The sequence below is a fragment of the Gymnogyps californianus genome, chromosome 8, assembly GCF_018139145.2.
Source record: "Gymnogyps californianus isolate 813 chromosome 8, ASM1813914v2, whole genome shotgun sequence".
NCBI classification, from domain to species: Eukaryota; Metazoa; Chordata; class Aves; order Accipitriformes; family Cathartidae; genus Gymnogyps; species Gymnogyps californianus.
In genome coordinates this window covers 8,804,033-8,822,135 of record NC_059478.1, presented here as the reverse complement: position 1 = coordinate 8,822,135, position 18,103 = coordinate 8,804,033, and the positions used below count along the sequence as shown (strand labels likewise).

Genomic DNA, 18,103 nt, shown 5'->3' with positions numbered 1-18,103 from the left:
GCAGGAATATGCAAAGGAAGAAGCACTAGAATAAAAGAGATCTCTTCAACATCGGCCAGAGGGTGGGCAGAGACAGGCAGCCTCTAGTTCCTGACGTTGCAGAATTAAGCCAGGCGGGACATCCATCAAGTGCGGAAAGGATTTTCCATCTCCCCAGGGACAGCGCCATGACTGATGCTGCATTTCCCAAAACCTTCAGGCTGAGGTCTGACTGAGGAAAATGGCCAAGCCGAAACAGAAAAGGATGGGCCCGGTCCACGACGCTGCCATGTTCAGCGGGGAAAGGGGCAGTGAGGTGAGGCACATCCAAGAAACAGGCTGAGCAGGCAACCCGGCTCAGTCCCTGCCGCGGAGGATTAATTTACGCACTGATGCACAGGAGAAACCTCAAGCCTGGAGACACCTACACAGATGATTAACTTCCCCAGCACTTCCTCTCCCCTACCTTCTCTAAAATTTCTTCTAACCTAAGATAGCTGTCTGGATGAAAAGGACAGACAGTAGTATCTCAGCTATTTTCAGTCCTGGGAATCTTCTGGCTTTGAATAAATTTTATAGGGATGAGTTCAGTGGGCAAATCATGGAAAAGGCAATGTGTCACACATTTTAAATAAGCTGTCTTCCAGTTTCTTTGCATGTTCCACTGTTTTGAGGCCAGAACAGTAATACCCAGATTCACTTTCTCTGGATGTTTGTCATGTGGACAGTCCCAGTCTTTCAGTTGCCCATCTAGTCTACTTCTATCAGACCTTAGCTGACCTACACATTTAGCTCATTTCATCTCTCCTCAAAGAGGAGACCTTCCAGCCCTTCACAATTACTGCTGTGGTTTCCTCAGTTCCCTCACATTTGCCTGCACCTTGCTGGTAATGAGCTTCCCAGCGCTTTGTGTCTCATTCCATGTGGCTCAAACATCCCCGAGAGGCTGATCTGTCTCAGAGTTTTAACAGCTCGCTAATGAAAAGTGCGGTAAAAATGATGCACAAAATGGTTCTTTTTCTGCTAAAAAGCAAGCTGGATGTGAACTTATTTGGAGAGAATTTTACCAACACGCAAGACATCCCAAAGAGATGCTAAGAGATCTAGATAACCACATCACATTATTTAAATAATTTTCAGTAATGACCTAACAAATGTGACGATCTTCCAAATGCTGGAAGTCAATATTTCAGCTTGTTAAAACTTGACATGGCAACCTGAAAGCCTCAGAAAGCAAATGAATGCTCTGCCTCTCAGTTACATACCCGAAGGAAGCTACTAGCTAGAGATGAAGTTTAAAATGCAGCAGCAAAGGTCCAAACACCTCTTTCGAGGAAGAGAGCGGGGGGAGGCATAGGAGCATTTCTATTTCATGATCATGTTGTTGCCAGCTTCGAGGAAGGAGCAGCAAACCAAATTGTTGGAGCTCCTTTTGAAGTGGATGATAAAGACCCGAATCATGTCATTATTTTTAAATCGCAATCTCTTCAAATTATTCTAGGAGTTTTGCAGAAATGGCTATAATAACGGTATTGTTCAGAAAAACAAACTGCACAAGCCTAGAAATGGCACATTTTCTGCTCCAGTCCTATCTGTCCACTCATTCTCTCTCATATTTCTCTTATGAATAGGGAGAAGACCCCATATGCATACAGCATGAAATACAAATTATTCTTGCCATTCTGTACAGATACTACAAACCGCGATGCCTGCCTTTGCTGGAAAACACAGTGCAGCCTGCTCCTTTGTGCTCCGAGTCACAAGGAACAAACAGAAAAATCTCAGATCTTGTATTTTTGGGTTGGGGAGTGAAAGGAAATTAGGAAATACAAATGGATGCAATATCTAAGCCACCAAGTCATACTGCTTTTGCTATCAGGGCATAATCACTCAACACCTTTCATAAACTCACCTAGTCCCTCCAAAAACACCAAACAGCATTTGACTTGCAGAATTTTTTATTCCTAAAGGAAGCTCATTTCTGAGCTTTATTTTAAAGCTATCACGCCTAAGATGGCCCTCAGTACCTGGGGAGTTGAAAAGGATGAAGTGAAATATTAAAAGCTTGGAAATATATGATTAATGAGGGGCCAGACTGCAGAAATAGAAAAGATCTGCCAGGTCAGCCAGTGCACTCACCTGCCTGGCTCCAAACAGCCCCCCAGCACATGGCAATATCCCAAGCACAGGCACTGAGAGGCGTTCCCCAGGTTAGCGGAGCTGCCCAGAGCTCTCAGTCTCCATGTATGTTGAGCAGACTCTCATTCAACAGACAAGCATCAATTATAGATAAAGATCTATAAGTAAAAAATGAAAGCGGGATAAGCACGGAGATATTGGAATGGCTCAAAGACTGCCAGCATGGATGCCACGCAGAAATCCTGACAGCTGAGCGCTGGAAACCAGGCATTGCAAATTAAGGCTAGTTTAGGAATTTTCAGTTTCCAGAGTGGAATCCAGATCAGTCCAGGGGCTGAACCTTGCGAACACTTGTCTTTAATCAGTACAAGCCTGAATAACACTTTATAAATTATCATTATTTATACCTTTTGCTGTCTTACAGTTTATATCTAGTGTTTATTCCACCACCACCCCCTCGCACCCCCCAAGAAAAACCTTGCAGAACTGCAATCCCAGCTGACAGTCTATCCGGGATACAGAAAACAGGATAGAGCAGGATTTGGGGACTACTTTTAAGAAAGCCCTCCTTGTCAGCACTGAAAAAACAGCACCAAGTACAAAAGGAAAGAGCAAAAGGAAATAATAAGCAAAAGTATCAATAACATAGAAGGGGGAAGAGCAGAGTCCACTATAAGCAGAGCAGAAAGATCTATAAGTATTAAATAAAAGTGAAATACAATAAAAATAGTCACAGAGATCCCACAATTTCCACCCACAACCTCTTTGTGCTCCTATACAAGAATTTCCTGGCTATATAATACGCATTCTGCACCTTGCTGCACACAGAGCAAAGCTGAAAAACATGCACCATGGTCTGTCTGTGAAAGAAGATGCCCAAGCAGAGAGAGATGGCAAGAACTGAACAAGCCAACACCGTTGCTCTCCATGTTCGTCACTGTTTTCTGTACAGAACAGAACAGTTATGAATAACCCAAGTGTTTTATGTGCTTGTGTGTCTTCAAAGGCACAAAAATAAAACCTTTTTCACGCATAAGTAGGGTGAGGGCTTTGCACTTCTTTAACAATAAACAAACAATAATTTGGCTAGGGGGCCAGTTTCTTTTAACAAAAATGTTTGCTTTTTTTTTTTTTTTTGAACGATCATGGTTAAGTGTATGACAAATGCTTTCCTTCCTTAGCTATAGACAGTGACCCATTCAGCCTCAGAGAAGCAGAGAAAGGCACCATTTCAAGGGATGCTGTGAATGCATAAGTGATGGAAAAATCAAATCCTGCAGCTCCTACTTCAGGGAAAAATTACGGAGCAGGGGAGGACAGGACCCTGCAGAGCCTATGAAGTTCAAACATTTGCTGAAGAGTGACTTCCAAGAAAATCAGACTCCCAATCTTCAGAAAAACATCTAAAGGCATTTGCTGTTTATACAAAAAAACCCACAAGTTAAAGCAAAAGCAATATCTGCAATCAGCTGTTCTGGAAACACTACAACACTGAGTAAGCAGGTGTCTTACTATAAAAAAATACCTTACCCTAATTTCAAATTCATGTCTTATAGTAACTTGCCCAAATGTAATTTCAAACCTCTAAGAAAGTTACAGAGTTAGTACTGCAGCTCTATAAAACTTGTCTCATTGAATCAAGCTTCTTTGCTCTAAGCTTTCAAGGTTTTTAATTTTCTGCAGCAATTTCTACACACTGAAGAGCAACCAGTTAAAAACGCTGGAAACCATCATTTTCTATTTTAATAGCTGAACACTTCCCACACTGTCCTGCCTAAATGAGGTTTCTTTCTTCTTGTGAGATCCTTGATCGTACACAAAGATACTTGATGTTCTTCTGAAATAGCCCATTTAATACCAATGCTCATGCATTTATGGATTTAAAGTCATAATAAACTGTTTGATTAGTCTAACCTACCAGAAAGCACAGGCTACAGTATCTCGCCTAGTAATTTCTGCACTGTTCTACTACATTTCAGTAAGCTACAGGGTCTCTTCTAGAAACACATACTTTTGGGTTTTTAAACACAGGCTCCACCAGATCAAGAAAATACCCTATCACTGTGTTATCTCAGCAGGGAAATACATTTATGGTCAAAAACATGCCCCTTTTCAGTGAGTTCCGCCTCAGCCACTGGGTCTTCTTACACTATCTTTCATCTGAAGTCTTATACCCTCAAAACTCCCCTTCTGTCTAAGAACTTGCAGAACACGATCCAGCTATAACTTTGCCTTGGTTAAATTACACTTTTCTCACCTCTCAAAAAGACAGACCAAATAATTCCTTTATTACCCCTCCTTTAATCCTTTCCAACCTTTCAATCATTTTCCAGTTGTGATGGTGGTATAAGCAGGGCCAACACATTTCATTAAGCTCTGAATTGTGATCTTATTTTAGCTGTCATTTAATGACCAGTAGCAGACAGCAATACTTAGCTGCCAATAACCTAACAACTTTTCCATGACCCATTACCGTTACCTTCTATTTCATGAGGCCGTGAAATGGCAAGGTTTGCACATATCCAAAACCTGATGCTGTAGGCAGATCAAACTGGTTTGAGGTACGTGCATAGGTATTTCTTCCTAAACCCAAACCCCAGCAACAGTAAGAAACTCAATTTCTTTTGGCTTACCAATAATTATAACAGCTAAAGCAAAATTTCACCTTAATATAATTACTAACACTCGTTATTAGTTCAGCAAGAGGAAAAATCTTAGGCCTTTGGAATTGGTGGCAAATAAATGAAAGGGGTGATCCCAAAGTAATATTAATGGGGGCATTATTTGTACCGTAAACTATGAAGAGATGTTAGAAGGGTTGTAAAGCTGAGCTATAGCAACTGACAGAAGATGTAATTATACAAGCAGCTGCATTCCAAATTTTGCCCGGATTTGCAATTTCCTGCAATTAGAGAGGAATGTATGCATCTCCATCTTATGCATTTTAAGCAAGACATTCACTATTCAAATGCTAGCTCCCAGGCGCACCTATTGTCATTCCAAAACAAATCGACAGGGAAGCCACAGAGAGGCAACTGTACCTATTTTATCTAAGAACGGGAGGCCATCTTTTAACTGGGGGAGGAGTCCTCTGAGGAGAAACTAAAAATATAGTTTTAACACCAGGAAAGCACATAGCTGCATCCGACGAGAACAGCTACCACAGCAGTCTGGCAGGGCACTGCTGCTCTGTGCTTCCTTTTATTATACACTGAATACTGCAAAGCATTCCGTAAGCCTTTAGAACGACATCCATGCTGTTCTCCAACGGAAAGCTTTTAGATGGTGAGGAAGCACAGTAATGGAAAGTTACAAGTTAATTAAAGCATTTGAATGAAATAATTTCATAAAGAGGAGTAACCTGATCTTGTCTGAATGGACAACATTTTTGTTGGTTTTGTTTGGTTTGTTTTGGGGGGGTTTTTGCCCCCCTCCCCCCCTTTTTTTAAAGATAATCAAATGGGTCTGTATTTAGACTCATGTATCCAAATACCACATTGATAGGGGTCAAAAAAGTCAGTTTAGCTTAAGATAAAGGAAAAGGATATAGGATGAAGAAAACAGGAAAAGAACAGCACTAAGATTTTTTCAGGGTCTTTACCAGAAAAATGCGAAATATACCTCCAAATATCAATACGAAACACAAAAGCACATGACTGATAAAAGCATTGCCTGTTTGCAGAGTCTACAAATATCTATCACACAGGCAAAGCAAAAGGGAAATTAATCCTTTTAGGCCTAAAAGCAACTGAACTCTGACTGCTGCGCAGTGAGCCCGTGTGAGCAGACTTGCTTACAGTAAGGACCTCACCCAGCTCTCCTCCTGCGACAGAGCTGCACTGAATCCTACCCTTGAAGAGATGCACAAAGAAGCAGCTGCTTCAAGGACAGCCTTTGGGTTGGATAGCTAAAGGACATACCTGAGGCAAACAGCCCAGAATGAAGGTAGCTATGCTGAAAGCCTCATGAGATACATCCCTCTTCCACAAAGCTACAAAAAAGTTTCCTGTTGTATGGATATTTTCTGAATTCTCTGTTCCTGAGTTTTTGGCATGAGTAATTTGTTTTTCCAGTGGTTAACTTTTGAGGAGAACAACTGAACTCAAAGAAAAAAAAAAATAGATGGGAGTCAAAAATGTAATGTGATTATTTTATTGCAGCAACTCTGTGGGCAGAACCAGCCAGGGACAAATCTTAAAATAATAAATGGTCTTCAAAGAAATCAGCAATTTCTGCATCACCTCGGTTCAGCTAAAGAGGATGCCAGCGATGCCAGCATAAAAAGAGCAGACATGAAGCATCAGCAAGAGCATACAAGAAATGGCCAGAATCATTGTGCTCTGGAGCCAGGAGCTCATCTAAACCTCTTCAGCTACTTCCCGAGAAGATATGTGAGCCTGCCACCCAGCATGGTCCTGCTGCTCTCAGGAAGGTGGGACAGCTCCAGGCAGGAGCATCACACTTGCAGGCTCTTTACCATCGACTACAAGGAGACACAGCTCAGACTTGCGAAAGTCCCATATGCCACACAATTCTGAATTTGCACCACAGGGAATAAGAGATAAACACCTATTTCCTTCTCCAAATTATAAATCTTCAGCATTTTACAGTAATAAAAAAATTTCCATTCTAACAGCCCAGCCTTTTATAATGCATTTCTTTTTAACTACAGTTTTATCTCTAGACTTTTCAAAATCCCTGAATTCAATTAGAAGATCACACAAATTAATGTAGTAATAGGCACATACTGAAAATATATGATATGAAACCCAGAGTATGTCAGTGTAAGTAATTTAGACACTTGCAAAAAGGCTGCAGTGCTACTTTGAAAAAGACCCTGACAACTACAAATTACAAAGGAAGGCAACAGACAAGTATTGCTTCGTATAATAAATTGCTCACTTATTTTTCAATTTGTTCTTCCAAACTTTTATCTTGGGCAGCAGAGACAAACACTGATGATATGAGATATCATCTCAGATCTAAGTGACTTGCAGAGGCTTGCAGGGCCCCACTTTGTTTTAAGCAGAGCTTTATCACTGTGCAACATGAAAGTAGCCACTTTAGAAACAGAGTGCTGCTTGTGACTTGCACTTCTCTGTATTACCCTGCTTTGGGAGAACAGGATGTGAAATGAATTCAAGCAATGTAGTCCCTGTATATACAGCCAAAAGAAGGAATGTTTATACAAGCCACTTCTAAAATACACAGATGAGAAGAAGGTATTACCACCTAGTCATACAAATTCTCAGAAAAGGGTTGGTCTTATGCAAAAATTACAAGGAAAATGAAGAAAAAAACCCACAAAAAAACCCCAAAACACACCAACCCAAACCCCCACAACTTTTAGGGAGTTTCTTCACCCCTAAACTGGTTTGGTTTTCAGTTAGAAAACACTCTCTTGTCCCCTCCAGGGGCTTTGCATGACCACTGCAGAACCTCCACCAGCACCCAGCCCTGCAGCTGCTCTTGCTGCTTTTGGGGGAGGCAGGAGCAGTGCATCCAGAGCAACAAAGGTCGCTCCAGCAACCCAGCCTATCCACAACTATGGCATGAGGCAAATGAATTATAACTCCCAGGTGGAGATTTGTCTACATAAAACATTTGCAGAGTTTCAGTGAAAAAGCAGACATTTTCTAAAGCCACTACTCTTAAAATACATTCAGCAGTTTCTCTTATTAGCTCACAGTTTTGATGGCAAGTAGCAGCTGTAGGTGGATGTGAAGCTGCTTGAATGGCCACCGTGATTCTTGCAGCAGTCAAAGGCTGGGCGCTACAGCTAGCCTGCAAAGGGAAAAAAAAATCAAACAGCTCTCAGGGTTTTGAGAGCGCCGCTAAGACGAAGAGTTAAAAGTAGTGAGTTCTGAGCTCAGAAGTGTACTAAAGCTTTATTTAGATGCATTTCTGGCTGGGAAGAAGAAATGTGACTATTAAACTACAGATTTACTTTTATGTCAGCTCTTCTACAAGCACAAGGGACAAAGACACAGAAATGAGTTGGATACTTTTTTCTCTTATGATCAAGGACCTTCAATTTCAGGGCAGACGACAGAGAACAAGGCCAAGGTTTTAAGAAAAAAGGAAACTTACAGTTAAGCTTTGAATGCATGAATGCAAACAGTCCTTCTAAAAGCACCTCTGTCAACTCACCTAAAAACCAAGCAGTACTGCAAAGTATACAACGCTTGTAACTCCTGCTGACAGAGGAGGAACCCATCCCGACAGTCTGCCCGGAGCTGTAAAGCAGCCAGATACCTCCTGGAAGTTACTGTCCCCAAAATCTACTTTGAAAGGTTCAGTAAAACACACTAATAGTGTTTCAGGTAGAGCTGCTCTAAAATACAGCCACTGGCTATGGTGTTTAATATGGCCTCTGTCAGCCAGAATTAGCTATGTCCCCAAGAGATTGCCCTTGGAGGACAACATTTATTGCAGTGGCTCACCACTTGCAAGAGAGTCTTGAAATCCAGCAACCTTGTGGTCACAGGTACCTCAAATCCTACCCATCAGCCTCCAAGCTTTTCACATTCAAAAGATAAAGGTGGTGCTGGGACGTCCAATCTTACATACCTTGCACATCTGCGCCCTACAGGCGTTCCTAGTCTTCGTCCATGTTTTATTGTGCGTTTTAACTGTGAGAACATAAGTACTACACTTATTTCTTAAAAATGCACTAAAACATTTACAGTGGCTACAAAACATGTTCTCTCATTGGAATAGGTTTTTTTTACAGTTTATTGTTAAATAAAGCTCATCGAAAATTTATTGGTGTATAATTCTTCAGCTGCATTTACTACATGTTTCATTGCCTTGGTCGGTATCCAACATCTCAGCAAATAATGCAAGTAAAATATTAACACTGGTTATTGATTATACTTTAACTGATCCTGTCACCTGAGCAAACATTCTGCATTTTGGCAAAGGAAGGGAAAACAGCATCTTTTGGGAAGCAAGAAAAACTTTCACCCACGCTTACTTCAAACCCCAGAGTTCTGCACACATAACAGGAGACAGCACTCAAGTTTTTAATGTTTCTCTCTTCCCTAAGGAGCTAGAGTCTTTTAGAATATATAAGCCCTATGAAAAATGTCAGGCTGGGTAATTTATTTTCAGTTACAGTTTTTGTGTGTGTTTGAAATCACTTTGCTGATTTAGCAACTGGTAGAGTCACTCTGTCTCTCACACAGTTCAGCACTCATTCAGCAATCTGCACAGCAAGTTGCATCTGCAAACGAAGAATAAATACTAATCTTTTTCATCTCTTTGTATGCTGCAAGCTTAACGTTGACTATTCAAGTCTGACCAACCTGCACAGAGTTCTCAGGAGTGAGCAAGATTCTTTCAAAAAATCTCCCAGCTCTGCTTATCTGCAGTAACTTTCCACGTGTATGCCAGCCTTAAACCAGGCTAACTAGGGGCTTCAGGTCTAACACAAATGTTAAGCGGAGAACTGATGCACGGAGATGGCTTCTTTCCTCCTTCCAACACGAGAGAGCACACTGCCCTCCAGAAACAATCACTTGGATCTCCACCGCAGTCTCCATGGGCACTTAACCAGAAGCAAGCAGCCTCAGATCTCCCGCCAGGAATATTGATGAAATAAACCAATGCAAGAAAATACATGAGCAAAAAGTGAATACAAACATTAGGATCTTACTTCCTACTGTTTACAGCAGATCCATGCTTTCTAATAACCTAAATCTGCTAACACCATGGTAATTCCATCAGCAACAAATTTAATCCTACATTTAACTAAATAAGAACCACACATAAAAGCCATTAGCCTTGTCCCTCCTTGCCATCCTCCTGTCCATGTCCTCCATTGCTCCCTTTGATGGATGTTTCTGTTGATCTCTCTGGGTTTCCTCCCCCTAACCCAGGCATCTGGGCCCAGCCAACCATGCATTTCCAAAAGCTGCTCTTGTGGCCTTGCTAGTTCTTCAATTTCTTGTTGCATGAAAAGCTCCACTGACAGCTGCTCGGTGCTCCAGATGGAGGTTTGCAAATACAAAGTGGAACACAGAAACGCTCTGGGACCGGGGAAGGGGCAGGGGAAGGGAATGTGCTGACTGAGGAAATAACGCGGCACTGAACCATTCCCTACCACTCCTCCACTTCCTGCACCCCAGACAGCCTGGATAATTAACTACTCACTACACTAACATCTTCATATTAGCAAAAAGCCCAGAGAACCAGAATAAACACCAGAAACAGTAAAGATGCAATGCGAACAGTTTGCTTAAAAAAAAAAAAAAAAAAAGAGCTTTTGACAAGCCTTCAGAGAGTTCTTTGGTGAGAGCTCAGCTGTCTCTTTGCCACAAGTCCCAGGTTTAAGGCAGCAGAAACACAACCCAGCCCCACACCAGTGCAGGAGGGAACGCAGCACACCAGGAGCCAGTCCAACCCCCACCAGTGTTCTCACCATTCACATGGTGAAGAAAATAATGAGACTTTATATTTCCCTCACCCACATACATACACTGCACCTGCCTGTATTTTCATGCAGGTTAGCCACACACACAGCACAGCCACCAAGCACTAGCAGTGGCTACTAGGGTACCCACAGCTCCTCATCCCCCCCTCCAATTCATCATGAGGCATATAGAAAAGCTTTGGAAGTGCAATTCTTTGAGTAGATAAAATTCAACTCAATCTCGGTAAGGAAAACAAAAAAACCCAACCAAAACCAGAAGGCTGTAGGACTATGTTTCAGCATCAGCCTCTGGAGCTGCTTCCCTACTTCACATAGTTAAGCCTTAAATCAAAGTGCATCAAAAACCATTCAGTCTTTTATACATCTAAGATCCTTAGAAAAAAAATCTCCTTTTTTTATTAGGCTCTACAAGGTCTCCAGCAGTGTGCTGTGACGAGGTGGCAGTGGCAAAAAGTTTGAGTGAATTACAGGACTCTGGAGATGGAGCGAAAGCCTCTCTGTGTTTCAGCCCCCGCCATCCCCACTTGATGGGGTATCCCAGGCCATTCCTGCCACCACCACTGACCATCCCCATACCTCCCCTCTCCCCAGCAAGAGAAAACAAAACATCCCTGTCCCATACAGCCCCTCCCCAACACACTATGAATCCAAAGGGCGTCTCTTCCAAAATGGGCAGCCCTGCATCCTCCCATCCCTATCAAGGCTGCGGATACAACAGTTTGGGAAGGTTAGAGGTTACTGAATGGAAGGGGAGGCGACCAATAAGGAGAAAAATACACAAAGACAAAATGGAGATTTCAGCGTGCTCTTCCACTGCCATTAAGGAGGTCTGATGTGGGCCAGGGATTACAACCTCTTAAAATCTCAACTCTGGGTACTCAGGCACAACATGAGCCAAGTGTGCAAGGACAGCCACCAGTATTTCTGGAGAGGACTCTACTGTGGAAAGAGCGTGTTCAAGCTCAGATTAATGGCTCTTTCTGGGCTACGCTTCAGAGGCGTATGCATGAGCAAGCTCCATCTCATCATATCACCATCTCAAAGGAGTCTGGCTTGCTTTTAAATGCTAGTGAACACAGAGGATCCCAAGATACAATATCCCAAGTTTCAACAAAAGCTCAGTATGGTGTGAGCATTTATGTGATGAAAACTGAAACGATCACCACTTGAAGTCAAATACTCTGCATTCCAGCTTGTGGATGCCGAATGCTTAACACAGACTGAAATCAAATCCCGCTGTCTAATAGAGGAGTAGATAACATGAAATATTCAGAAAGGAAAAAGCAAACAAACAAACCAAACCAACCAACCAACCAAACAAACAAACAAGTTCTCTTCTGGAATTAGGAGATTTCATCTTTTACAGTTAAGTTTGTTTCTAAGAAGAGAAACATTTTTAGAGCTTAACCATCTCACTCAACTTTTTGATCATTTTCAAATCCCCAAAACGTCACCAAAGAAATGACGACTATTTGCCCAGTACTGCATGGAAAAGAACAAAGCTAACAATAAGAAAGCCCCATATTCAGATCACACCTCTGTCATATGCCTTTTCTCCTCCAAGATACTGAACACATTGCTGCCTAGAGATGGATATCAGTTAAAATGTCATATTAATCAGGGCTACACAAATCACCCAAATCCATAGCAACGTTCAGATGTCTTCTAGTGAATGTCCCTGAAAGGGGAAACGGTTTCAGGGTCATTCCAAGCACATAACCAAAGAAAGAGCTGGGGGCAGGCAGAAACAAACAAAAGAAAATAAGGAAAATAAGTTCCTTAATTTTAAAAGATTTAAGATCAATAGTTTTAACTACCAGAATCACAGTGTGCAAATGATCAAACTTGCAACAAATAGACACGTTGCCCCTGAAACCACATCCTAAATAATAAGCAGTTGTGTTTAGTGGTGCAAACCAGACATCGTGGCGTAGCAATAACTTTAACACACCTGAAAAACCTCTACATAGTCCAAAATCAATCAATCACAGGCTTGCATAAATGAAAGAGACTTCAACAGGTTTTCAAGCCCAATCCACAGTCTTAGAGCAGGTCCAACTCCTCTTCAGCCACCCCGACAGATATTTGTATAACCTGGTTTGTGCAGGGTCCAAGAATGGAGACTCCACAGCTCACCAGACAACCTACTCAAACATTTCTCTGCCCTGGGCATTAGGAATTTTTTTCCTTAGTATCTAATTAGAATCTCTGTGTTGCGATTTACACACATTCTTGTCCCATTCACTGAGGACATGGGGAAAAAAAATAAAAATCTCTCCCCTACAGAAAACTTCTTCATATTCAAAGAATCATATACCTCACCTTAGTCTTTCCATTTTTAACATAAAGACCTTCAAAGACTTTACATTCCAGACTTATGGTGATTTTCATTTTTCTCTTCTGGACTCTCCCCAATTTCTCTCCTGAATTGTGATGCTCAAAACTGGATGTAAAGAAAGAGCAACTGTAACTTGCTATATCAAAGCTCCATCTAACCCAGCACTGTCTCCAATAGTCTTCAATAGCAAATAGCTAGGAAATAAGTTTAGGACTAGACAAATATGTAACAATACCTCACTGGAAGATACAACTTCCTAAACTCCAGTAGATTGTGGCTGAAGGACTTTCCTGACCAGAGAATACTTCCCATACTTCTTGCTTAACAAAGATTGTTTTCTTCATTAATTTGTCCAGTAATTCTCTCTGGGTTCACCCATCATGAAAACCAAGGAGCATCAGAAGAACAGTAAAAACATTTCCTCCTGCTCCAGTGCGATACCCCTCTTCATTCTCTCCTCTTCTAGTGCAAGGAGCCCCAGCCTAGGTAAATTTCCTCACCGAGAAACCCTTTCACAACTTGGGTCATCATCGCTTCCCCTCCCTGTGCCTTTTCAGCTCAACCACTTTTTTTTTTTTTTTTTTTTAATGACTGGGACTAGAACTGCATACGGCATTCCAGGAACAGATGGGAATATTTTAATTTTTGCTTTCTTCTGCTTTCCTAACAATTCTTAGGATTCAGTTTACTATTTCTCACCACTGACATTTCCACAGAACCATTGTTATAACCCCAAGAGCTCATTCACGTGCCATGACAGTCAGATCAGAAAAGACACATGTAAAATTATGATTCTCCCTTCAGATGCATTTTGTTAGATTTATCGCCATGCAATTTCATCTGACATTTTTTTTTACCACTTCACTACTCAGTACAAGGACCCTCAACAATCCTTTGCTGTTGTCCTTCACGTGCTCTCAGGGATTTAGTCTCATCTCTCAACTTGGGCACCTCGCTATGCACCTCCTTTCCCAGAGCAGTTAGATACACGCTGAGCAGCACGGGCCCCTGATGCTCCACCGGTGGCCACCTCCGCAAATCGATCACAGCTGCCTCCTCTCCGCTTCCTGCTCTGCTGTTTGGTCAAGGGTAAGAGGAAAGACAGCCACGTGGGCAGTTTATTTGTGTTGAGAATCTTTTCAGGGACTTTATCAAATGCCGTTTGTAAATGCAATTAAACAATGTCAATCCAACCTCCTTTGCCCACACGCTCACTGGTCCCTTCAAAGAGCTCCAACGGATTTTAGATTCATGATTCCTCTCTGCAAAAACTCTGCTGTCTCTTCCCCAGTATATCACGTTTAATCACGTGCCCTCAATTCTGTTCTTCAGAACAGTTTCTACTCAGTTGCCTGGCACAGACATCAGGCCTACTGGTAACAACAGACATAATTACTCTGTGGATTATCATGGTTTTTGTGAAGTACAAGGTAGTGGGCACAAGAGCTATAATAAACTGTACTGTCCCTCAGCCAGGCATGCTTATGAGAGTCAAGATAATTTCCAGATGTCTCAGTATCACAAGATACAAAGTTAGAGATAATGACCACTTTAGCTACCACTATATCTTCTCTTTGTTTGGCTAAAAAAATAATATAGAAGGAAAGATTGATAAGTGATAAGCTTATTTCTCCAGGGAAAAGACTGAAGGGTACAGAAACATACAATTGATAGAGGAGCCTGCATTCAGCAAGCATCCTGACTGTGGGGAAAAAAGACGACTACAGGCAGAAAGCATCACATAAGCACCAACACTATTCAAAGGAAGGGTTGATATAAAGAGGATTGATGGAGAGTCATCTGACCCTCAGCATTCCAAAAAATGCTGTTCTGTAGTGTTACAAAACAACTCTGTCCCAGGGCATGTAGAAGAGGAAACACTTGTGTGTTGTTAAAAAGATGGTTTATCACTTAAGATGCACTCCATTTGTTACCCACAGTCATAAACTCATATGACATTCACTGAATCTCAGAAACACTGGAACTTGACCGACCATCATTCAAAGCCAATCAGTGCATCTATTTCAAAGTACAGTGAAGAATTCATCAGTTAATCTTTTTGGGCTTCATTTCCGAATTTAAGCATAAAAAAATTTCAGTGTGATTATTAAATATTTAACATAATATTTAACAGCATATATATTGTTATACGTAAGAGGAGTCAGATCATATCTTGCTTTGGAAATCATGCATTGGAAGTTTTATTTTTAGAATTCAAGGTCTGAGTTGTCCTGCAACAGTCATGTCCGTTTTGCCATAAAAGCAACCAAATCTGATGACACTAGAGACCTGCCTAGTCCAGTACCCCATCACTGATAGTGATTGACAGCAAGTGCCTAGAGAAGACTATAAGACAAAGGCAAATATATGGAGATACTTCCTCAGAATATTCCCTAAGCCTGCAATGATTTGTACTCCCGCAGCTTCCTAAGTTTGTAATTCATATCTGTATATTTGATAGTCTTTGATAGATTTCATCTTCCAAAAATGTGTCCAACAGATTTCCAATCCACGTACACTGCTTATATCCACAGTGCCCTGTGGGAAGAAGTTCCATACTCTGTGTGAAGCAGCAGCTCCTTGTGCCTGTCCCTATCCAACTGATCCTAATTAGTTCCTTATCCTTACAGTGGAAGAGAGCGATTAGCTCTCCACACACTTTTTCCATGCCAGACCCTTTTGAACTCTTGGGCAAATACCTCTTTATCTGACAACCTGCCACGTTTCATTTTGTCAGCTGGTCTATAATGCTGCCTACCAACACTTCAATCTAACCCCTTCCCCCCCCAAACCAAAGCAAAAAACACCAAACCAAGCAAAAAAACCCTCTCCTGAGTTAATACAGACACAAAATAGTGATACAGTATTTTTGTTACTGCTCTATCTGCCCCAACTGTTTCTTTCACTTTTTCTCCATCCACAGGTTTCATAGATTCTTTGGTATCCTTCTTTCCTCTTGAAGCCTGCAAAAAGTTACTAGTTTTTATGCCTGCATCTTCATCGTATCTTCTCGTTGTGCCAGCATATTAATATTCAGATTCACCTTCTACATCTACATTAACAGCTCCTTTATTTATGTCCCACCACCCCCTCCAGGTGCTTCCCAGTGTCTCCCCATCCCTATGTCAGCAAATATCATGTACACTTCCTTCATATCACCTGCTTTCCTCCGCAGCCAGCCTCCCACAGCCAGTCTGTTCTTCCACCAAATCTTGTGCTTAGTCCCTTCTCTCACTTCACAGGTTTCAAATCCTTATTCCTTCCCCCATCAGACATTTCAAAGACTACTAACTCAGTGAAAGACGACAAGCTCCGGCCTCTTCCACCGTCCTTTCCCTGCAAATACCTATCTTTATTTTTCTCACTATAACCATTACTGATGCTTTCAACCTGCTGCCTCTATCGCCTCCGGGGGCTGCCATGAATTCCTCCTCTTCTTTTCTCTCCTCTGCAACCCCTATCCTTTGATGCCTTCCCTTCCAAAAGAACACTTGCTTTGTTTCAGCATGCTGCCTCTCTGGGACAGATGCCTACTTTGTGTTTGAAAGAGCATGTGGCATGCTGTGGGCATAAACAGACAAGTGACTGTAGATCTGACATCGAGACTGCAGCAAGGTTGACACAGAGCAGCAACAGGGAGGCTGCCCTAGGATGGGCCGTAGCGAGAGCGCTGAAAAATATAGGATCTTACAAATCACTAGTGATCAAGAACACCACCCAAAGCCTTACCTTCTCACACCATGCAGCCTTTCGGTGAGTCACAAGCTTATGCAGTTGGTCACGGAGAGTCATTAGATCTCTGGATAATCTGTCAATTTGCCCAGTCAGACTGACAGCCCAGGGGCAGCACGAGGTCGCCTTTGGCAGCCCACTTTTCTCTCCACGAGCGTCCTGGGACTCACACATATTTCCCTCTTCAGCCATATTATCTAACACAGTTTCCTAAAGGAAAAACAATAAAAGCTACTTTTCAGCAGGACCTAAAATGGTTTCCACACCACATCCCCCCCCCATTTTCCTGGGAATTCACTGCTGCCATCTCAGTATACAGTTGCTCCACAATTTCAGAGTCATTTTAAGAGATAACCTCGGTTCACTATAACATATTTCTAAGTTAACAGAAAATTTGTGTTGCTAACCTAGCTTATTTTAGAAAGCACTGCATACTGTGAGCTACTCTCCACTGCACTAAAGCATAAAGTAACACTCATGGGACAGAGATCATCAGTACTGCAGAAGCTCTAGATATGCCCCTTCCCCTCAAACTCTGAGGCTGGATGCACTTCTATGGCTTTTTGTAACAAAGTGATGACTAGGAAGGAGATACATGCTTACGCTGTTCAGGAGAGCCCCATCTGCTATGTGGCACAGTAAGCTGTAACACCCACGGGATCACTTGTGCCCATGTAAAACTCTACAAGTTGAGAAACCCCAAGAGACCCCTGCTCCAGGCTGGTCAGGAGCTCTGTCAGCTCTGCTTGACCATGAGCACCTAGCTGGCTCTATAATTAATTCTGCAACTGCCTTCAGAGATAGCAACTGTTATTTGAAATACTCAAAAAAAGATATCAAATAAATTCAGACTCCTTGAAGTGCATGTGCATGTACCTATACACCGTGGTGCATAGATTATGCAGAAACACACAGTTTTCAAGCCAGGGTAGCATAGCATAACTAAAGGACCCAGGCCTCCTCACTCAAACAGTGTTAAATATTTATTTCCGTATTGTTATCAAGAAGACATTAAATAGGAGAGGTCATAATCTCTTAAGGACATAATCAGCATTCAAAATTATCTTTAGAAATTGTAGACATAATTTGAAAACAGTGAGAGGAAATTCAGCAGTTGAGCATCACACTCTACACACAGGCAAGGAAAAACCAAATGCGTAATTACTGGCTTCAGCAGCAACACTGCTGGAACAGATGTCAGAAAACCAGAAGTCACCAATGTCATACTGTTAAAGTCAAGTACCATTTTAGAAAGTATAAACACAAGTCTCCGTGACAGAAGAGTGCTGACTGTAACACTGACATATGGGTGAGGCACCTGAAGTTAAAACACAGACAAATGGGAGGCCAAGTCCCATATGAGAGCAGCAACAACCATCAGAAGTTTGAATGAATGGCCTACAAGGAGACATTGAGAGAAGCAATTTTGTTTAGCCTAGAAACGGGGACTGGGAAGGCAGTGACATGCTGACAGCCTTCAC

General features: G+C 41.9%; 1 protein-coding gene across 1 annotated transcript in view; it reads right to left on the bottom strand.

The window, feature by feature from the left end:
• The window catches only part of TEDC1 (tubulin epsilon and delta complex 1), a 75,214-nt gene that overhangs the window by 5,359 nt on the left and 51,752 nt on the right, over positions 1-18,103 (bottom strand). Inside the window, exon 7 of the mRNA XM_050901014.1 lies at positions 16,620-16,832. Within this exon, the coding sequence (XP_050756971.1) occupies positions 16,620-16,832 (213 nt within the window). The remainder of the gene's footprint in view (positions 1-16,619; positions 16,833-18,103) is intronic.